This window comes from Megascapheus bottae, chromosome 18, assembly GCF_031878675.1.
Source record: "Megascapheus bottae isolate mThoBot1 chromosome 18, mThoBot2.hap1, whole genome shotgun sequence".
In the NCBI taxonomy this organism is placed as follows: Eukaryota; Metazoa; Chordata; class Mammalia; order Rodentia; family Geomyidae; genus Megascapheus; species Megascapheus bottae.
In genome coordinates this window covers 39690250-39712775 of record NC_143526.1, presented here as the reverse complement: position 1 = coordinate 39712775, position 22526 = coordinate 39690250, and the positions used below count along the sequence as shown (strand labels likewise).

The window sequence follows — 22526 nt, the reverse complement described above, 5'->3', positions numbered from 1 at the left end:
ATAAAATAAAAATTAAAACAACAACAACAAAAAAAAAAACCCAAGGAGCTAAAAGCAGACAGGTCTACAGCAGGCATACCTAGGTGAATTCTCTGCACGGGGGAGCACAACGCCCCCTCTGGGTTAAAATCCATGAGTGCATTTCTGGTGGCTGTGCAGGTTGTAGACTGACTGGACCTGGACAGCTTGCTCTGAAGAGCCCACAAGAGTTTGGTATTTCCTGGCATCTTTTACGTGTTCATTTTTAGCTGAGCCTTGAACCTCAGTCTTTGCATATAAATACGGAAGGGTTCGTGTAGTTTATATATATCCAGAATTTCCCAGGAGTGGAAGGAATATTATAATCACGTATAAAACTTTCCCAAGAGTTGTTCTTTATCTCTGAAAAACCCAGTTTCCTGCTGCAGTGACATCCCCAGGCATTTGAATTGCAAATGCCGCCGCCCACCCAGCCGCATTTGTAACTGCCACCCTCCCGAATCTGTCTCCTTGTGCCAGCCTCTGACACGCAGGCCTGTCTCCTTGATGGATGTGCCGCCGAAATCTCATGGTAAAATTTTCCTTCGTTATAAATCTCCTCTCCTCTTCTTATTCCTGTAGACCCCAGTCAGCATACGCCACGGGCTCTGGCAGCGGTGGGCAGAGGTAGTTTCCATTACCTTTAAATTGCCTTTCCAGAAAAATCAGGAGCCCTGACAAAATGTTTATCCCTGAAACAGGGACATGGGTGGAATGGTGGTAGGCACAGCTCTGAAGAGTCTGCTCAGTGAGGGACTCTCCAAGGTGGTCATCAAATGTCCATGGACATTGTTCTAAGAGCTTCCGCTGAGTTTCCTCCCCGCCCCACCCCAGCTTTGGGGGTCAAACCACACTTAACAGGGGACGGGAGTTTGGCCTAGTGGTAGAGTGCTTGCCCAGCGTGCACGAAGACCCAGGTTCACTTCCTCAGTACCACATACGTAGAGGAAGCCGGAAGTGGTGCTGTGGCTCAAGTGGTAGAGCTCTAGCCTTGAAAACCCAAGGACAGTGCTCAGCCCCTGAGTTCAGTCCTCAGGACCGCGATCCTAGCTTCTCAGGAGGTTAAGATCTGAGGAGGGTGGTTTAAAACCAGCTCAGGCAGGAAAGTCCATGAGACTCTTATCTCCAGTTAATCACCCCCAAACCAGAGGTAGCACTGTGACTCAGGCAAAAACACAAAGACAGCACCTAAGCGCTGAGTTCAAGCCCCAGTGCTGGCACGGGAAAGGGATGTGGGACAGAAAGGAGCTGAAGACTCAGCAGGTGCTGGACACTGCCCCTGGAGCTGGTCCCAGGAGACCCCTCTTGGCTACTTGTGTTTTCAGGAGTGAGTGACCCCACCTGCTGGGTGCGTGACCCTCATTGGCAGGCAGCAGGTGACTGAGGCCTGTGTTCAGTTACAGGCCCGGGCAGCTGCCCTCCCTGCACCCTCACCTTCAGCATGCCAGCCAAAGCCAGCTTGCCAAAACCAGTCAGCACTTGTCAGGCCTGGGTGGTCCCCAGGCAGTGACACCCCACCTAGAAGTCAGGAAGCAGGAGCTCAGGGCAGCCCTTTAGCCACCATCTGGGCTACGTGCTTGTCTCTGCTTCTCCCCGGGGGTTAGCCATTTTTCCTACCCTTCCAGAAGACAGAAACCCTTCCACTGCCTGCTTTCTGCTCTGCAAATGAACTCACAGCCCTTTGCCTGGCCTCCTCCCCTCATGTTCCACATTTCCCGTTTCCTTCCCTGCCTGGCAACACCGAGACCACAGCACGGCCGCTCTGCTGTTCTTTAAACCTTCCAAGGTCATTGCTTCTGAGGAGAACACTCTGCCCAGCGCCTTCTTGACATCATTAACGTTCCTTGAGAACTTCCGTGACCCGTGCTGAACTTCCTGGGCCAAACCCACACTGCTGTTCTCTGGGCAGTACTCAGCTTTGTCCTCTGATCAATCTCTCTCTCTCTTGATTATCCTGTTTTATTTGTTACTCCATCAGTAAGTAGTGGCGGGTTATCGGGTACTTGGTGATGACCTGGATGGCCTCGGGGCGTGACATCAGTGTTAAAGCATTGCTTAACAAGGCCAAAGGTCCTGAGTTCAAACTCCAGGATGGTCATTTTTTAAAAAAGGAAATTAGTTGAGGCCTAGTTTTCTGGATCCGAGTGCTCAAGGGATATCTTTGCATCTGGGAATCCTTTTCTTTAGGTTGGCCTTATTCCCAGGAAGGTCCCCTCTGTGTGGTGGCCCTCACAGGGACCATGTGACCCATAAGGTGAGGGAGGGACCCCAGTGGAAAAGAAGCCTCTTTGCAGAGCAACTGCAGAAGCCTGAGGGGAGGGGCTCTCATTGGCTCCTCAAGGGTCACACGTTTCTCCCTTGTCCAATCAAAGAGGTTGGAGGAGATGAGGCTGTCTGATTGGCCAGTTGGAGATGGAAAGGTCTGGAAACAACTTGGGGAGCACCAAGAAGGCTGAGGGCGAGGAAAAGCACAGATGCCAAGGACAGGAGGAAGGGTGCTGAGCAGACAAGTACAGCAGATGTAAAGCAGCTGCACCTCCCCTAGGGGCCCCTCTGGCAGTCCCCAGCTCCCCTCTTCCCACACAGCCTGCCTCCAAGTCTCAGTTCAGCAAGATCCTATCTCTGGCCTGCAGAACGTCCGCAGCATTGATTTATTGCTGCGTGCAGCAGCTTGCAGCCGTGTCTTCTCCAGAGCAGAAGAAACGTGGTGACCTTGCAGGACCGAGGGAGAAGGATCCGGTTACAGACCTTCAGAAGTGCCCGCTGGGCTGTAGGGCTCTGGGTTATTTATTGAATTTCTTCCCAGCCCGGCCTCCTTAGCCAATTTGTCTGCCAAAGAAACAAAGATTTCAGGCCTGTGGCATTTCACATTTAATATTTATAGTGTTCTCAAATCTGCAGAAATGCTGCTGCTCTTCTTCTAGCTTAGTGGGATTACTTTCTGTCACCCAGACCAGGGGCCATCATGGGGACAGCCTGCTGGTGGCCGGGGTGGGATCAGAACCTGTCCTTAGGCCCGCTCCACTTCTGTATTACACGGAGCCCTTGAGACCAAATTTGCAAAATGGTAGCCGACAGTAAGGGTCCATGTGTCGCCACACCAGTGTCTGTTACAAGGAGCCTTTTAAAATCTGAAAACTGTACCCTCCACCCCCACCCAAAAGAAATTCAGACCCCAAACTTCTCTTTGAAGAAATAAAAGATGAGGGCAGTCTTACCAATATTAACTGTATGCAGTAGGAGTCAGCAAGCCACAATCCTTGTTTTTGTAAATAAAGTTGTATTGGGATACAGCCAATACCTTAGGGACTGGCGAGGGTTGTTTTCACACTGCATTGGCAGCGTTGAGCACCACCAGAGACCCGGTGACTGTAAGACTGGAAGTTTGTACAGCGTGGCTTTCTGAAGGTGTTTCCGGACTCCTACTAGGTGACCACAACCTGGTGGTTTTGTGTCACACCCGCCCCAAATATTTGTTAGACTATAGGAGGAGCCATTATCCAAGATGGTTCCCAATTGGGCCCACGGGCTAGGCAGCAGGAAGTGGGAGGGCTAGAAGGCCACGCCCACTTTCTATAGGGTCAGAATGGGAGAAAGAAGAATTATTTGCTACTCAGATCCCCAGATTTCAGTTTGAAGATCTCCCAGATTGTAAAAATCTAGGAGACTGTCTCCAGTCAGCCAGCAAAATTCCAAAGTGGAGGTGTGGCTCAAGTGGTAGAATGCTAGCCTTGAGCAAAAAAGTTAAAGGACAGCACCCAGGCCCTGAGTTGAAGACGCAGGACCAGCATAAAGAAACAAACAATATAGAATTACAAAGGAAGCCAATTATGCTAATTCTTAGAGTATTTCACCAGCTGTGCTGGGCCAATTCTTTACCCAGAAGGACTGGTAGAAGTGCTTGGTAACAGATAGGCCTGGTAGTTTCCATGCCTATGAAGGGGCCTGGCCTAGATGGCATTTCAGGGATTCTGGTGACAGGGTGGTTCAAGGGCCATGTTATGTTATTGTGTCACCAGAAGCAAGTGAGGGCTTGTGAAGTTTTCCTTTTAAAGTAGGGACACTTGGGGCTGAGAGACTGGTCTAGTGGTAGAGTGCTTGCCTAGCGTGCATGAAGACCCAGGTTCGATTCCTCGGTACCACATACATAGAAAAAAGCCGGAAGTGGTACTGTGGCTCAGGTGGTAGAGCTCTAGCCTTGAGAAAGCCCAAGGACAGTGCTCAGGCTCTAAGTTCAAGGCCCAGGACTGGCAAAAAAAAAAAAAAAAAAAAAGTAGGGACACTTCACTTAGGGCCCTTGATTTTGATCACATAATACCACTTTCTGGACACGTCACCCTGGGAAGAAAACTTGGTGGAGCTTTATTGAGTAAGTAAACAAGGAAGCAGACAAACACAAGCGGAAAGGCAGGGGCACACTCTAACACAGTGCGGATGCTCTTGAAGGCAGAGAAAGAGACACAGCTGCTTAGCTGTTAGGAGTATTTATGTGGTAATGGCAGAGGATCTGGCTTTACAGGTGTTTTATCCTTGCTCTGTCACTCCTGGTGTTCTGTTCTGAGTTTCTGGATGTTTGGGGGACATTCTTTCCAGGCAACCATGTATTGTACTATAAAACAGCTCCATATCCTTGACAGGAGATGGAGAGTGCCCTGTGGTCTGCATTTTGGGTAGGAGGTTGTTTAAGTTTTGAGGGAGCATTTTTCTCAGGAAGGCATACATCCAGTCAGACAGATGTTAATTGTTGCAATGAGAAATGCATCCCTCCTGTTACCTCTCTTTGAAGCAAAGTTGGCACTCCTATGTCAAGTTATCCTGTCTCATTTCCCTCAAATAACTTTGTTCCCTTAGTCTTAAGAGAAGTGGATGAACAGTAGCTCCTGTGTTTGCTGTAAGCTGACTGCCTCCCTTTCCCTCGGTCTACCCTGCTTTGCTGGGACTCGCACTGTGTTGCCTTCACTCATCACTGGAGGTGGTGCTAGTTAGAGGCTAAGGACAACGTCTATGTCCACGCCTTGCCTGAGGCCTGGTCCGCATGTCCACAGCCCCTTCCCCTGTGTCAGTTCCACGCATTAGATGCCATGGAGATGTTGCCATGACTCCCACATTTCTACCTCCACCTTCCCCCCATACCCCACCTCCTGTCTGCTCTGTCTGGGCTGTGTGCTCGCAGTCTTCTGACCAGCATCTTGGGGTCGGCACGTCAGACCTCCTCCCGACCACCCCCTCATCCGGACCCTCCCACAGAGCCACCTTCTAGGTCAGTACCAGACACCCCCAAACTGGGTAGAAAGATGGTGAGTGGACAGTGAGAATCTGCAGGTCCCTCGTTCCTCCCAGAAGCTGCTGGCCTTCAGGTCCTCACAGGACTCACGTACCCTGAGTGTTTACAGGGGTTTGGTGTCACCAGGTCTTCCAGACAAATGGACTTGGCGGGGAAGAGGCACCCACAGTTCTCACAGGCTGATCTTTTAGTTGGAGAAGGTAGATGATGGAAAACCAGAGGACAAACTGGCTAAGTGGTAGCGATCAATGCTACAGGAAAGCAGGGAGAGGAAGGGTTAGAGCCGTGACCCAGCAGCCTTCTAGCAAATGTCTGGTAGAGCTCCATGCAGGCAGAATCCTTTCCAAGAGAGAGAGGCAAGGGACAAGGGCAAAGGCCTCTAGCAGGAAGGAGCTGGGGTGGGTGTAGCTAGGAAGACATGGGCCCACTGAGGCTCAGGAGAGTGGGCCCAGGGCCCAGTGGGGGAGAATGGGGTCACGAGTTGACACAAGTCATTGTAGGCAGCCCATAGGCCTTGACGGGTGCAGAGGGCCCGGCTGATGGCCCGCAGTGAATGCTGGGATGCATGGGAGGCGGCGGGGGAAGCAAGGTGGCCTTGTACTAAAGAGCTTGCTTGATGCCAAAGGAATTGATGGGGGGGGGGGGACAGGATTAAGATAGCAACAACCCAGATGATAAGTCACAGCAACAGTGTGCCCAGGCCATGGGTGTCAGGAATGGGACACTGCCTGGCAGGGCAAGACGCCTGGCTTTTCTAACTCTGGGGGTAGAGCCATGTGCCAGGCAGGCTGAACTAACAGGTTGTCACTTCGTCCATTGCCGACCTCTCTGCATAGCATGGGCCATTACCGCTCACCTTCACAGCTCTGCTCTATCTCAGACGCGGGTCTCGCGGGCACACGCTGCATACTTGCCACAGGGGTCCTCCCATGTGATCCGGGGTCCCAGAGGCCTGGGACAGGTCTCCACTGGCTTCTGACCAGCGCTGTTACTTGTCTAGCTGTCACCCTCCCTGTGCAGAGCTTCTGCAGGGCCTCTGCCAGCCTGGCTGGAGGCCCATTTGTGGTCATTCGCACTTTGCAGTGAGCTGGGGAGGCAGGGCTGGCCTCCACTGACCGACCCCCCCCCCCCCCCCCCCCCCGCCCTGCCAGCTGCTGCTCTCTGCTGCCCACTAGTGGTGATAAGCCAGGCCCAGTGTGCCCAGACAAGGCCTGGGTCCCCTGAACCCTTCCCGTGCTTCTCCTGCAGCTACCTGGGAGGTAGGAGGGTCACAGAGTTGGCCCAGGGAAAAGTATAGGACTCTACCCAAGATATAATAATGCCAGAAAGGGCTGGAGGCATAGCTCAGGCGGTAAAGTGGCAGCTGAGCAAGCATGATGTCCTAAGTCCAAGACCCAGTAGTGCCAAAACCCAGATATGGAGTGCAGTATCAACCCCAAGGCAGCATAGTATCATGGTTCAGTGAGTCACATCAGGAACTTCAAAGCTCTCATCATTGTTTTTTTAAAGATTTTTTTTTTTTTTGCCAGTCCTGGGGCTTGAACTCAGGGCCTGGGCACTGTCCTCGGGCTTTCTTAAGACTAGAGCTCCACCAGTTGAGTCACAGCACCACTTCTGGCTTTTTCTATGTATGTGGTACTGAGGAATCAAACCCGGGTCTTTGTGCGTGCTAGGCCAGCACTCTACCACTAGGCCAAACTCCCAACCCTTATCATTGTTTACTGATGATTCACACATTCGTTTGATGCTTATTGATTGCTGAACATCGTTATACATGAAGAGGGCATGAGGTGAGCATGTGTGGAAAGTCACCAGTGCACGTAAAACAGGCCTGTTGAGGGCTCCACCCAGGTGCTTTGAAAGTGGAGGGGCACCATAAGCTCACCCCCTCTGACCAGGTACGGGAGGTTGGGCATGTGCCATCTCCACTGAGGGCCAGTGCTCCTTGCTGGCTGACCTTGGTTTCTCTCTCCCCTCTGGCCTCTGGCTCTGATGCCTCCTGTGTCTACCTGTGCCAGTGTCTCCGTCTGTGCATTTCACGGGAAGACACAGCACACACGTGATTGCTGCAGCCCTCAGCTGGGACAAGGGAAGCACGTGGGCAAGGGGGCAAGGTGTGGGGCCTCTGCTCCAGTTGTGGACACAGAAATGTCCCTCTTAGTGTCCACTGGCTTTCTGTGTGCCAGTTCTAAGAAGTAGATAGTTTTCCTTCCATGTCTGCAGATTTAACACAAAGATCGGGAATACTCAGAAAAAAAGTAGGCCTGGGACATGTACAGAATCCTTTCCCTGGAGCTCTCACTGCGTAGTATTTATGATAAGTAACCTAGACATGACAGAAGCGTACTGGGGCCATGTCGTAGGTAAGAGGCAAATGTGGCGCCATTTTATCCAAGAGGACGTGGGTGTCGTGGGTTTTGGTGTCCCGTAGTCCTGGAGACAATGGCTCTAGCATACCCAGGGACAGCTATGTCAGTAACTTTGGTTAGACAATGTCATTTATCTCCATTACAGAAGGAAAGACTGAGGTATCAAGAGATGAAAGAAAGCTAGGTGCTAGTGGCTCATGCCTATAATCCTAGCTACTCAGGAGGCTAAGATCTAAGAATTACAGTTTAGCCCAGGCACTAAAGACCGTGAGACTCTTATCTCCAGTTAACCACTAGAAAACCAGAAGTGGCACTGTGGCTCAAGTGGTGGAGTGCTATAGCCTAGAACTGAAGAGCTCAGGGACAGTGCCCAGACCCAATGTTCAAGCCCCAAGATGAGAGAGAGAGAGAGAGAGAGAGAGAGAGAGAGAGAGAGAGAGAGAGAGAGCGCGCGCGCGAGCGCGCGCAGCATGGTGGAGTATGTCTGTAACCCTAGCACTGGGAAAGCAGAGGCTGGAGAGTTTGAGGCTAGACCTGTCCTTCTTTATCTGAGAGAGGGGTGAAAGACCTGCCAAGGACACACAAGGACACAGGGCTGGCTTTTGATGTCAACCTCTCCAGGCTCCTGGGACGTGAAGGAAGTCGTGGGGGAGTGGCGCTTCTCGCCGCCCGCCATCATCCTCCTTTTCATCTCAGGCAGCCTCTGTGAGCAGCAGGGACACTGCCAGAACTCTGGGGCATCCGACTTCTGCTGTGCCTCCGCCTTCTTTCCAGTTGAGGCTTTGGCACTCTAGTCACCATCGGTTCTCGGCAGTCTCAGCTGTCCCCTGTGCAGATCTGTGCGCCAAAGAGCTAGGGGCACAGAGTATCCACTGCACAGCTACAGGCCACCAAGGTGACACTGAACTGCACCGGGGAGGGGCTGCTGTTCTGTGGCTACCGTGGAAGCTGAAATCTGTGTGCCCATAGATGAGCCAGGTGTTAAAGAAAAGTTGCTGTGCCAAAGGACTCCAGGTTGCCAACTGCAGGTGTAAAGTTCCCCTTGGGCCCAGCTCACAGAGGGGCCCATTCCAGATGCCTTCAGCCCCTGCCAGGGGGCTCTGCTGCAGCCACAATCTGGACTGCACTTTTCATCTAGGTCTTAATTCTAGCTCATTCTCTTGGCTGTGTCTCCTAGCACCCCCCCAACCCTCCTCTCTGGCCCATGCTAATATGCTTCTCCCACCTTCACTGGTGCCAAAATAACCATTTTAAAAACTGCCTTGGGGAAATCTAATCAAATGAGAGCAAAATCTAATTTGGCACTAAAAGCCTCCGAGTGAAGCCGTTTTCGAGGGCCTTGTACAGCTGGAATAATAAACTCTTGCTGGGTTCTGGAAGCGGTGGGGGCTGGAGGGAAGAGAGAGGTGACAAGAGGAGGCTGTGTGGGGGAAACTGCCTGGGACCCTGACAGCCAGGGCATCGGTGGCAGAGGCAGAGATCCAAAGGCAGAAGGGCCCTATCTACCCACACCCACGAGATGCCTGTCCTGCCAGCCTGGCTGCAGCATGCCACCACTCCGGGCCCAGCTCTTCAGGGACAGGTGACCAGGAATCGAATCATCAGCCAGAACACAGAAGGTCTGGGTGCGGCTGGCCCCAGTGGGGTCCCATGAGCCTTTTTCTCCCATCAACAGTGGGGTGAAAGACCTACTTCTCACGTGACTGCTGGTCCTGGGTCCAGTCCCCTGCGTGCCTGTTTCCCAGGAAAATGCTTGGGAAATGTGAACTCCAGGAAGTGGGTTTCCAGGAGAGCGAGAGAGAGCGAGAGAGAGAGAGAGAGAGAGAGAGAGAGAGAGAGAGAGAGAGAGAGAGAGAGAGAGAGAGTGTCCAGGAAGTGGGTTTCCAGGCGTGTGCGTGTGTGTGTGTGTGTGTGTGTGTGTGTGTGTGTGGTGCCTGCCAGACCCCTGCCCATGCTTCTCAAAGCCTGGTCTCCAGTCCTCCTGCCCCTCTCACGCCCCTCAGTGCCCCTTGTCTCATCTTCATTTTGTCCTTGCCTGGCTCCGGCATCCCATAGCTGTTTTACGTAGCTGCATGTGTTCTGCACAGCCGCTCAGGTGTGCGGGGAGTGACTGAGCTTGTGGGTGGTGGTCGTAGCTGTGGACACCATGAGGGTGCGTCTACTTCTACCTGCTGGCTGCACCGCCAGGCACGCCTGTCTGTCGCCGACTCTCCCCCATCCTTTGAACTTAACCTGTGTCCCAGGGAAACTCACCACCGCCACCGTGTGATTGGTGGTGAGTAGGGTGAGGGGTCATCTCCCGCATCCTTCCTTGTGGAGGTTCGACATGACCGGGGAATAAACAAAGCTCAGGTGTGGGCAGATGGCAGCCCACATGGCCGGTGGGCTGGTGGGGTAGGCCAAGGCATGAGAGCGTCTGTACCCTGTGCCTGCAGACCAGCAGTGACCCTGGGCCTGTGAACGAAGCCCAGCCCTCTATCTGCTGTGTGGCTACACGTGTGTGCATGTGTGTGCACATGTGTGTGTGTGTGTGCACATGTGCACACACCAGTCCTGGCCTTGAACTCAGGGCCTAGAGCTCTTGCTTGGCTTTTTCACTCCAGGCTAGCGCTCTAACGCTGGAGCACCCACCCACCTTTCGGCTGATTAATTGAGATGAGTGTCTCTGAGATCTGGGCTGTTTCCTCACCACAGTCCTCAGATCTCAGATGGGATTAATTAAAGGTGAGAGCCCCTGGGGTCCGGCTCCACCAGGTTTGTAGTGTGATTGAAACGGAGCTGTATTTCCTCTAGGTTTGTTTAGTGCCGGTCCCGGGGCTTGAACTCGGGGCCTGGGTGCTGTCCCTGAGATTCTTTGTCTCAAGGCTAGTGCTCTACCACTGAAGCCACAGTGCCACTTCTGGCTTTCTGTGAGTAGTTTATTAGAGGCCTAAGTGTCACAGTCTTCCCTGCCTGGGCTTCAGATGACAGTCTTGAGCCTCCCGAGTGGCTAGAATTACGAGTGTGACGTGAGCCATCAGTGCCTTGGTTTTCTCTGGGACTGTCTCCCAGGAGGACAGAGTTGGGTCGCTGCCACAGATGCCACCTGGCCTGTGTGGCTGGGTGCCTGTGTGGAGGGAGGGGGAGAGGAGAGGGGAGGGGCCCAGCGCAGGTCGCCGGTTGAATAGATTCCGTTTCTCTGGCCAGGCTCCATCTCCAAGGGCCTTTTCTGACTCTGAACTGGGAGGAGAGATGCTGGAGGCCCAGGTGATGGACAGAGGCCCTCTGCACGGACATTTCTTTCTGGGTTGTTCTGTAAAGTGAGGGGCTGCCAGGGGCATTGCAGAATGGCCAGCAGGGCTCAGCGGCCCCAGCGCTGACTCTACCAGGAGCGCTCCCCCACCCTGGCATCGCTGGGGCCCGCCCAGCGCTACACGGAACAGAGTCAGCTGATGTGGGGTGTCGCGGCTCTGTGTGTGACCTCGCCGTGGGTTTGCTCTTCTGCATCCGCCATCTCCCTGGTGACTCCAGCATCCACCCAGAAACCCTCTGCTGGTTAAAGAGGCACCGCCACCCCATGCCGCCTCCCTGGAAGTGTGGGCAGCTGCCCAGGGCTGGGTGCGCCTCCTCCAGGTGCCAGGGTGTCTGTCCTTCCTCTCAGGCACCTTGTGTCTCAGCTGTGCCTGTAGCAGGCCCTGGGGGGCACAGGCTGGCATTAGAGACTGGGCTCCCACTCCTGAGGGGCCTTCTCTCCTGGGCGCCCCCCGCCCGCCCCCCCGGTGGGCCTCCAGGCAAGCCATCCTAGCCACCTCTCAGCCAGTCCTCTGGGCCTGTGGAGCCCAGCGCCTCTGCCCTCCCAGACATTCACACCCCCCACCCCCCCGCCTCCCTGTGTCCTCTTGTCCCCTGTCCCAGCACCCACGGAGCCTGGAGGTCAGTCACACCTCACACTGCGGTGTGACACCTTGGACATAAAGCCTGTGCTCTCTGTGTCGCCACGGGGTGATTCAGGACCCCGGTGTCCTTGTGGGGAAAAGGGTGATGGCCCCATCTCTCCCATGGCTTCATGAAGCGTGAACTTGCTCACTAAGCAAGGATCCCCCAGCCCCCGCCCGCTCTGTCTCCTCGGGAAGCCGGGTTTGTATTTTAAATGTGCATGGTTGGTGTGAAGCAGGGAAGTTCACCCCACCAGACGGATGAGGGTATGCCTGGAGACCACTGGCTCCAAAACCAGGACCGGGAGAAGAAGACCTTCGCCCACCCACTCACTCCCCTCCTCCCTCCCAGTACCACGGGTGCTGTTTGTGAGTTTCACATGAAGAGGTCACCAAACCTGGCCCGTCCTGGGGTATATTTCTCATCATGCTGTGACTGAGTCTGACTTGTGGCTTCTATGACAAACGTGGGTCACAAGCCTTGCTATACTGGTGTAAATTGAATGTTGAGACATAAGTTCGGTTCTCTTAACATCCCACTGTCATTAGAACTGCAGCAAAACTAGATTCTCATTCATTACTGCTTAGAAATCACCTTTCTTTGTGAGGTCTTATTTTTTTTTGCTTCTGGTCAGTGGTGGGGCTTGAACTCAGGACTTGGGCGCTGTCTCTGAGCTCAAGGCTAGAACTCCACCACCCTGAGCCAGGGAGCCACTTCTGGTTTTCTGCATGGTTCACCGGAGGTAAGAGCCAGCCTGCTGAGTAGTTAGGAGAACAGGCGTGAGCCACCGGCACCTTGTGAGGCCTTAGTTTTGATACACAAATTTTTTAAGACACACGACTCTGTTGCAAAGCCTTAAAATGATTCTGATGCTTGTATTTTGCCCTCGTTTGCTTGACAACGCATGACATTTGTGTCATGTTGCTTCACTGATAGCCAACGTGCTATGGCACGTGTGCACAAGTGGTTTGGGGCACGTGGGGCACAGGTGAGAATGGCTTTGGGCCATGGTACACGGTATTGCAGGCTGAGTTGTGCCGAGGAAGACTTCGCTGTGTGTTCACATGTGGCCTCTGGTTCTGTCCCCTGCAGCCTTCTTCGGGAAATACCTCAATGAGTACAATGGCTCCTATGTGCCACCTGGCTGGAAGACGTGGGTCGGCCTCCTTAAGAACTCCCGCTTCTATAACTACTCGCTGTGCCGGAATGGGGTAAAGGAAAAACACGGCTTCAACTATGCCAAGGTAAGCTGTGCCCCGCCTGGCTCCAGAACTGACCAGCTGCTTCCCCTCACTTCTCTCACCTGCTTCATCGCCTGACCTTGAGCCTTCCACAAACACCCTCTGCAAAGAATAATCCCTAGTTCTGAGAATGTGCCCATTAACCTTGACTGAAGCTGGCTGACTTTCTGGAAAGTACAGGCGGAGGGGGCACAGGTAAGTGGATTTTCACCCACGGAGTGTGACATGAAATCAGCACCCAGAGAGACGAGCAGAATGCCCTTGGCAGCACCCGAGCTCCCCTGCGGGACCCCCAAAGCCCTGGCAGCGGCCCAGTGCTGTGTGCCAGCTGCACGTGTGCCTCCTGTGCCTCGCTTCCTATTGGGATTTTGTTTAGTACCCTAGATTCTGGAAAGGTTCTTCCGTTGTGGACCTCGGGCACCATTTATTTAGTCCTTCTATTGTTCCTGGGCATTAAGGGGCTCCCAGCTGGGGGCTGTTTTGAACAGAGCTGAGGACGACAGGGGAACACAGGTACACGTGGTTACCTGTTCACTGCCAGGTGTGGTGTGGCATTGGGTGGTGTGGTGGGGGGTGTTGCCTGAGCAGGTGCTGCAGCGATTGCTTCCTGCTACAGTCAGCTCCCTCCAACAGCAGATTGACCAACAGATGCAAGTAGCACAGGCGAATAGCTTGAGGAGTCTGCACACGAGTGTCTGTCTGTCTTCTCTCCAGTCACCCACATGGGCTCCCGGCCTCTTTCCACTCCAGACATGAGTGCTGTCTGACTTCCCCCGTGGGCTGCTTTGCCTGCGGCGGGGGCTAAGCGCACCATGTGATGTGGTGGGACGATGGTTGTGATGTGCACCTGTAGTTAGCGCTTTTCTCCCCGTCTCGTTCCACCATGTGAACAGATAATAAGTGACACCTGGCAGGGCATTTCTGTTGTCTCCAGGGACCTAGGCTGCATCACGTGGCTACGTGGCTGGGATTGCCCTTGCCGTGGCTTTTGGTGGACCTCTGTCCCCATTTCTTCCAAGGTCCACCCACGTAGACTAGCTAGGACCCAGACTGGAGGAGCAGTCTGGCCGGCATTCACTCCTGGCCAGATCTGAGGAGGGCTTCCACCTCACTGCTTCTTCATTCTTGTGATCAGAACTCGTGGCATCGTTCCATGGGGTTGCACAGGCTTCTGGGGGTTCAGGGAGCCCCATGTGTGTAATGAGTGCTTGAGACCATGTAGCGTAGGCCCAGCCAGCAAAGGCCGTCTGGCTGGGTGAGAGTGCAGGTGCAGCCGTAGGTGCCACAGGAAGAACAGCCTGCCTGCCACTGTGACAGAACACCTAAGACAAACCACTAGGAAAGGAGGTGTGCGTGGCTCATGGTTTCTGAGGTTGCCCTCCGGCTCCAGCCCTGGCTGCGTTGCCCTGGGATGAGGCAGCACATCATGGTGGGAGGACTGTCCTTGTGGTGGCCAGGAAGTGCTCTCTCCGCAGGCCCCGCCCCCTGGTCTGCCCCTGAGCTGGCCCCGCCCCCACATGACCACACCCCCCCCTGTGCCTAGCTTTCTCACAGGAAGCCCCACCCACATCTTCATGCTTTCACACCTCCCAATAGTGGTTCCGGCCTTGACTTTGATCTGTTAGTGACATTCCAGATCTAAACTATGGCTCCTGTGACACTGGGTCCTGATTGACCCTGGGCTATTGGTTGCTGACCCCTGGTGGTGATAATGGGAAGGACAGGAGGAGAAACGGCATGATGTTTCTCCAAACTTCCGATCTCTGCACCAACTCTGGTACAGCACAGCTGGGGCGTCTGCCATGCTGTCTGTGACATCTGTCTCTCGTTTTTGTTCTGCTCACTGTCATCAGCCCTGTGCCTGGCTGATGGTAATAACCCCACCCCCTGCTCGCTGCCACACACACAGATTCAAGTAGAATCTTCCCCCAGGCTCAGGGGTCGAGAGTGCCCGTGTGTGCAAGCCTGGAGTGTGGCTTCGTTGTACATCCTTGGTTCATAAGCATAGACACGATAGCTCTTACGTCTTTTCCCTTAAAACAATCTCTCTTCCAAAGTGATGGCTCGGGACAGCCATGCTTGTTCAGAAGCACAGTAAATTTCACATCAGGAGGCATTAACAGTGCCCAGTTCCTCAGTTAAAGGAGAGTCTGACAAAGCTCTACACTCGCCCCCACCAACTCGCTTCCATCTCCTGCCTGCCCTACTTCCTGCATCTGTCACACAGGTCACTCCTCTGGCTCTTCTTCACTTGCGCATCGGGGTGCTCCTGACCCCGTGTCAGGCCGCCAGGCATCCGGGCTTACAACCACCGCACCATCACAAACCCACACTCCCCAGTCCTGGCTCCAGCACTTACCAGCTGTGTGACAAAGGACAACTCACTTAACATCGCTGTGCCTGAATTTCCTGTGGTTGAAAGATAGCACTGCCTCGAGTCCCACTTTCTGGGATTAAGAAACGAGGGCATGCAGGAGAGTTCTTGAGGGTTGGAGGTGTGGCTCAGTTGGCAAAGCGCCATTGGGCAAAAGCATCAGATTCCAAGTTGGAGTCCTGGTCTCAGACCTAAAAAAGAAAGGAAGAAGTGGAGGGAGGGAGGGATGGAGGGAGAGAGGGAGGGAGGGAGGGAGGGAAAGGAAAGGGAAGGGAAGGGAAGGGAAGGGAAGGGAAAGGAAGGGGAGGGGAGGGGAGGAGGGGAGGGGAGGGAAGTGCTCTTGGCACAGCCCAAGCTTCCCTGTGGGAAGGTGTGAGCTTTACCCACTGCCTTCTGCACTTTCCTGTTGCTGGTCTGTCCGCCTTTGCCCGTCAGAGCCGCTGGGTCATGGACTGCCGTGTTTGCAGCTGTCCCCAGGGCCAGCTGCCCCGCGGGCCCGGGCCAAGTCCAGCCCCCTCCTCTCGTCTCCCTGCAGGACTACCTCACAGACCTCATCACCAACGACAGCGTGAGCTTCTTCCGCGCCTCCAAGAAGATGTACCCGCACCGGCCCGTCCTCCTGGTTGTCAGCCACGCCGCACCCCACGGCCCCGAGGACTCTGCACCCCAGTACTCACACTTCTTCCCCAACGCATCCCAGCACATGTGAGCCTCTGGCTGCTGGGGGGGCAGCGGGGGCCGTGGGGGCAGCGGGCCCCGGGAGGCCGGGCTTCTGACCAGCGTCACCATGTGCCTGGCTGTGCCTTCTCTGAAGCTCGGCTGAGGACCAAGAGCGTCCTGGCCTTCAGTCAGTGTGTTGGGCACAGAGTTCTCAGCCTCAGCCAGGGACAGACGGGAGCCAGGGAAGGGAGGCCGGGGGTCCACAGCCTCAACCACGAGGCCCACGGGCCTCCACACCCAGCGGGCTTTCTTTGCTTTGTTGGTCTGTGCGTTGTGTGAGCCACGTGGATCCCGTTCTTCTGCTCATACCACGCCATCTGCACAGGGCCTCGTCAGCACCTGCATCCCCATTGTGCAGGCGAGGAAACTGAGGCTGAGAAGTGACAGGCAGGTTCCTGAGGCGGCCCAGCTGCTCAGTACCGGAGCCAGGGTTCAAATCTAGCCTCATACATGCTTTGCCACCCTCAGTCCTGACGCATCTGTCTGGGAAGTTCTCTGCCTCGCACCACTTCCTGCTGCGAGCAGTGAAGCTGTGACACGGTCCAGGGGACCAGGGACGCGGGATTTGGAATCTGCACAAATATCCAGGGTGTTGAATTGTGGACCCCCTGCTGTAATTCCTTCTTGAGGGCTTAGGGGAGGCGGGGGGGGGGGGGGCTGGGCCCTGCTCCTCTGGAAGGGGGGTGAGGAAGACAACCGTGAGCTGCATTGTGGGCCCTGGGGCTGGGCTCTGTGGGCCCTGTGAGCAGCGGGCCTGCCGCAGCCCATGCTGGCTTGGGTGGGGTTGTCGATTGCCCCTTTGAGATGGAAATGACAGAATGAGCCCTAGCCACACTGCCTCCTCTGTGGCCTCCTCCGCCTTGACGGGTTTGGGGAGTGTGGGAGCCTCCATCTCTGGGGTGTGGTTGTTCCCAAAGCAGAACCAAAGACAGCAACCGTCTATAGCTAGGATGTTTAGCTGTGACGCTTAGGGAAATGTGGTGCGTGTGGCCATGCGTGGACGCAGCTTGGGGAAGGGAGAGGAGCGGTGGCACACGTAGACAACTGCAGGGCTAGCTCTGGATCTGCCTTGGCCATAGGTCTACCATGTTCTGCCGCAGGCTGCCCTGCCCAATCCCCTCCTGCGCCTGTGCCAGGCCTAGTGGGCTGTGCCACCCCCATCCACCCCTCCCTGGGACACACATGCAGAGCACACACAGATAAACACAGACAGACACATCCAGGCAGAGACACAGCCACGTGCACACATACAGCAGTCACGCACAAGGGGAGCAGACACACGTGTGCAGACACACACACCCAGCTGACGAGCCCCCATGCTTGTGAGGTGAGGGCTTCACATCTTCATCTAACAAGCAGCCAGCCAGGTCGTGCGAGAATGCCCACACCCCAGAGAGCTCAGGGCTTGGTGGTGCAGCTGTGGCCCCGGCGTCCTCTGCATGGCAGAGGCGACTCCCCAGTCTGGCATGGCCTGTAAGCAGGTGTTACCCCCACTTCCCTTTTCCCCTAGCCCCAGTCCTGTCCCAAGCCCAGCAGCCCCAGCCTGGAGGCAGCCAGGCCAGCCCAGCCACAGGGGACTGCAGCAGTTCACACTATCAAAGGAAGCCTGGCTCTGGGCAGGATTTAGCAGCAGGAGGTGGAGGATCAGGCAGGGAGGTCCAGAAGGATCAAGGCTGCAGCTTCCTCCCCTGCACATAGCAATGGCTCTGCCGTGCTTAGCGGTAGCTGTTATTCCTACTCCAGACCTGGTGACCTTCCAGGCGGGCTGGGGTTCTGGGGCCCACACCAGCCTCCCTCCCCTGGCCAGGCCTCCTCCACCCTTGTGCCAAGGAGCCCTCTGTCTCCAGGGGCTGGATGTTCACCCGTATTTCGAGCTCTGACTGGGATAGGGCGGATCTGAGGGACCAGATGGGTAATGGACGGGAGACCCCTGCTGTGGACGTCTTGCTGCTTCCTTTGGGTTTGGGGGGGGTCAGTCACTGTGTGGCCTGGGGTGCCCTCCCCTGTGGGATGCTGGAATTCCATCCTTGGGGAAGGGGCTGCACGTGGTGGTGGGGACCCTCCCCCCCCCACCAGTGCATAGTGGTGGGGTTTGGGTAGCTGAGGTCGTGAGGCGCAGCCTGAGCTCAGGAGGCGGGAGGTACCCTGGGTTTGGGGAGGGCTCAGAGGTTACAGGGTGTTTCCCAGGCCAGGAGCCCTCAGCTCCCGTGGGAATGTCATGGCAGAAGTTCTGCTCTGGCTCCGTGATCGAGGGGCCCGCGCAGGCCCCAGGTTGTAGAGGGAGTGTGCTGCATGTCTCAGACACTGGAAGTGGAGCCCTGGGGCTGCTCTGGGCCTCTGTTCCCTGTCTTCTCTCCTGGAAGGGTACCGCTGCCCAGCTCCAGTGAGGGCACACCTGAGTGAGTGGGCATACCTGGGGCAGAACTGCCCTTCTCTGGTCTGCCATTTTTTTAGTAAATAGAGACTAAACCACAAACCCTGGCAGCCAGGGTCCTGTGTTGACCAAGTGAGGCCACAAAGGTAGTGAGCTGAAGGCCGACCTAGGCTACCTAGCGAGACAGAAAACAAAATCTGCTGGTGATGTTGGGATCATGGTGACAGTTAAAGCATGTGGCATATCCCAGATGCGGGTGTTGGGTGCCACCCTCGCAGAGTGGATGGTGCGTGCAGGATGCGGGGTTGGGGGCAGGAGGGGGTCCCCGGGTCCTTCCATTCCCACTCTGGCCTGACCACCTGTGTGTGCGCCTCCAGCACGCCCAGCTACAACTATGCACCCAACCCGGACAAGCACTGGATCATGCGCTACACGGGGCCCATGAAGCCCATCCACATGGAGTTCACCAACATGCTTCAGCGCAAGCGCCTGCAGACGCTGCTGTCAGTGGATGACTCCATGGAGACGGTAGGCCACGCCCCCAAGGCCACGTCTAAGACGAGATCCACTTCCTACTGGGCTCAGCCCAGGGAACTTGGAGTAGCCAATCGAGAGCCAGGTCACCTGTCCATCTAGGGGGACAACAGAGCCATCCAGACCTCTGCCATCGAAATGCCAGTCACATCCAGTGTCTTCGTTCTTTTGTTTTTTGTCAGTCATGGGCCTCGGCATTGTCCCTGAGCTCTTCTGCTCAAGGCCACCTATACCTGGAGTCACAGCACCACTTCCAGTTTTGTGGTGGTTAATTGAAATCCTCAGATCTCAGCCTCCTGAGTAGCTAAGATTACAGGTGTGAGCCACCCCGCCCGGCTCACACCCAGCTTCCTGCATTCATTTATTCAACAATGTTGAGAGTCAGAGAGCAAAATGACAGGCATGTCCCGCCCTCTTGGGGGCTTTCACAGGTACAGGAAAGAAAGAAGACGACAGTGGTTCATGCCTTTAATCCCAACTACTCAGGAGCCTGAGGTGTGAGGACGGAGGTTTAAAGCCAGCTGGGGAGGAAAGCCTGCAAGACTCCCATCTCCAATTAGCCAGTAGACATTGGGGCATGGCTCAAGTGGTAGACAGCCAGCTGTAAGCAGACAAGCCAAAGAGGAGCTTAAAACTCGAGTTCAAGCCCTACTGGTGTGAAATAAGATAAAGAGGTGAGGGGTTCCTGCAGAGAGAGCAAAGGGCTGCAGTTTTGCCTGGACAGTCCCTGGGCCAAGTGGCCCCCCTCTCCCCAGAGAGATGCCCTGAAGCTGAAGGGAGGTGGCGTGGTGGGCGGGGTGGGGCCATTGTCTCCCCCCCTCAGCGCTGGGTCTGTGCTGTAGATTTACAACATGCTGGTGGAGACGGGCGAGCTGGACAACACCTACATTGTCTACACCGCCGACCACGGCTACCACATTGGCCAGTTTGGCCTGGTGAAGGGCAAGTCCATGCCTTATGAGTTCGACATTAGGGTCCCCTTCTACATCCGGGGCCCCAACGTGGAGGCCGGCTCTGTGTGAGTACCCTGAACCAAGCCCCAGAGGACGCACGGGAACCGGGAGCCAGTGGAACAGCCACAGCTCCACCGTGGGCCTGAGGCACCAGGGGAGACCTGGGGGATAGGAAAAGGGGGGCCTGGCTTCTGCTTCTACCCCAGGCTGGGCAGTCACTGGACAGCCAAGTGAACCCCTCTCCAGCCGTTCTCCTTGGCTTATCCTTTGAGGTGACCCAATCTCCAGCAGAGGACGGGGAGGCAGAGGGGTCAGATAGTCTGGGAATCCGCGTGAGTTCTGGGAGACAATACTCTGGTGTCTTGTCTGAGGCTGAGGCTCCCGGGAGGCTTCCATGGCCTTGGCCCTGCTCCCTGCCAGGGCAGCGTGTGGCTCCAGATGCACCTTGGACAGACGTGGAGACATGCATTCCACCTGTCAGCCAAGCTGTTTCTGCAGGAGCAGGCATGAGTAACGGCTGGGAACGGCAGACACCATCCCCTCCACCCCCCCACCCCGTCCACCCCCATCTGATCCACGCCGAGGACTCACCAAGGCAGCGGCTGGAGAAGGCATGCCCTCTCACAGGCCACACGTCAGAGACCTGGGCTGGCATAGTCAGGTCACTCAGAGGCCTGGAACCCCCCCCAGGCCTCCACCCCGCAGGGCTGTCACCCCACAGCTGGCCTTTCCCAGGTGGCCCTGCTGCTGCCAGACAAAGGCGAGAATGCCAGTGAGTTGGGGTTCAGCACATGGCCATGCCACCTCAGGAGTGACAAGGCCAGCCTCACTCATGGAATGGGCCATTGGGTGACAACCCCCAAGATGTGGTCCTGGACCCCCGCCCCACAGGCCTCCTGGGTAATTGTCAGCCCAGGGGCTCCAGGCCGAGGATCAGATCTCAGCAGGGATCTTCCAGAGAACAGAGCTGGCTGGGGCAGGGCTAGACTATGAGAGGGACTAGGGGTTGGCCCAGGAGACCTTAGGGCTGGGTGGTTCTGAGCCGGAAGGCTTTGCAGGTGGGGGTGCCACCGCGGCATGTCTTGTACAGGTGCCACAGTGAGGGGTGGCATTACTGCATTGGGTCCACAGTGGAAGCCGTGGAGGGTGAAGGTGGCACAGTCCACTCCCCTCCTCCCCCAGCCACTCCTCTCTCAAGCAAGGCCTAGGCATCACCTTCTCCATGGCCCTGTTCTTCTTGACCCTAGGAACCCCCACATCGTCCTCAACATCGATCTGGCCCCCACCATCCTAGAGATCGCCGGCCTGGACGTCCCTGCAGACATGGATGGAAAGTCCATCCTGAAGCTGCTGGACACGGAGCGGCCAGGGAACCGGTGAGGATGGAGCAGGAGGGAAGGGGCTCTGTCACCCCACCAGGGCATTCACAGAACCCCACTTTACCATCGGGGAGCCTGAAGCCCAGAAAAGCCGAGGCTTGTGCAGTCACACTGTGTGGCTTGAATGACAGTGATGTGAGGGACCTCCATCCTAAGTGTCCTAGAGAAAGAAGGGAACAATGACAAGGGAGGGAGGGAGGGAGGGAGGGAGGGAGGGAGGGAGGAAAGAAACACAAAACACAAGACAGGGACCAGAAAGGATAGCAGCGGCCCCTGGTGGCCTATATTGGAACTGCACTGGTACTGGCCTTCCAGTTGTCATTGTGACCTTGGGCTTGTTCTGAGCCCTTCTTCCACCTGGGTTCACTGGGGGACACTGGCTTAGATGCCAGTATACCTGGGGAGTAGGGGTGTCAGGTGGAAAGGCCCTCTCTGGCTTCAGTATCCCCACCTATGAAGTAGAAGAGACTTATTACATGATACACATTCCAGCTACAGGAGCCAAGAGCAGGGGACCAAGGGGCTGGGAACCCCACAAAACAGTATGGCTGGCCCAAGTGCAGCTCACAGAGACACCTAGAACTACAGCCTGATGTCTTCCACCTCCCGGGAGCTGTGTACATGTGTAACTTTGGGCAGCTAAGACCCACAGCTCGGAGTCTAAAGAGCCCAGGGTGGGGACTTGGCAGTGCCTGCTGGGCTCAGGGCTCCAGTCCCGGCAGTCAGTGGGAAGACACAGAGCCTGCAGGTGAGCAGCTGGAATCTGTGGTGTTTTCCAGGTTCCACTTGAAAAAGAAGCTGCGGGTCTGGCGTGATTCCTTCTTGGTTGAGAGAGGGTGAGTGCCAGCCTGGGACGGGGAGTGCCAGTCCGGGGGGGGGGCTGCCTGAGGGAGGTGCCAGCCTGTGGGGAAGGATGCCTGACAGGGTGCCATCCTGGGGGGAGGGCTGTCTGAGGGGGTGGGCCAGCCTGGGAGGAGGGCTGCCTGAGGGAGGTTGCTAGCCTGGGGGGGGGCTGCCTGAGGGGGGTGCCAGCCTGGGGGTACAGGCTGCTTGAGGGGGGTGCCAGCCTGGGGGTACAGGCTGCCTGAGGGGGTGCCAGCCTTGGGGAAGGTCTATCTGAGGGGGGTGCCAGCCTGGGGGGAAGGCTGTCTGAGGGAGGGTGCCAGCCTGGGGGGAGGGCTGCCTTAGGGGGGTGCCAGCCTGGGGGGACAGGCTGCCTGAGGGAGGTTGCGAGCCTGGGAGGGCTGCCTGAGGGGGTACCAGCCCAGTGGGGACTGCCTGAGGGGGTGCCAGCCTGGGGGGCACCAGGAAGCTCCTGCAGGAGCGAGGATGATACTGAGTGCACTGAGGGTGAGATACAGAACT

At 56.0% G+C, this 22526-nt stretch overlaps 1 protein-coding gene across 1 annotated transcript in view; it reads left to right on the top strand.

Annotated features, from left to right (window-relative positions):
* Window positions 1-22526, top strand: part of Sulf2 (sulfatase 2) — a 53859-nt gene that overhangs the window by 24754 nt on the left and 6579 nt on the right. Inside the window, exons 4-9 of the mRNA XM_090352493.1 lie at window positions 12679-12830; window positions 15737-15906; window positions 18673-18823; window positions 19672-19847; window positions 21030-21158; window positions 21941-21997. Of these exons, the coding sequence (XP_090208619.1) occupies window positions 12679-12830; window positions 15737-15906; window positions 18673-18823; window positions 19672-19847; window positions 21030-21158; window positions 21941-21997 (835 nt within the window). The remainder of the gene's footprint in view (window positions 1-12678; window positions 12831-15736; window positions 15907-18672; window positions 18824-19671; window positions 19848-21029; window positions 21159-21940; window positions 21998-22526) is intronic.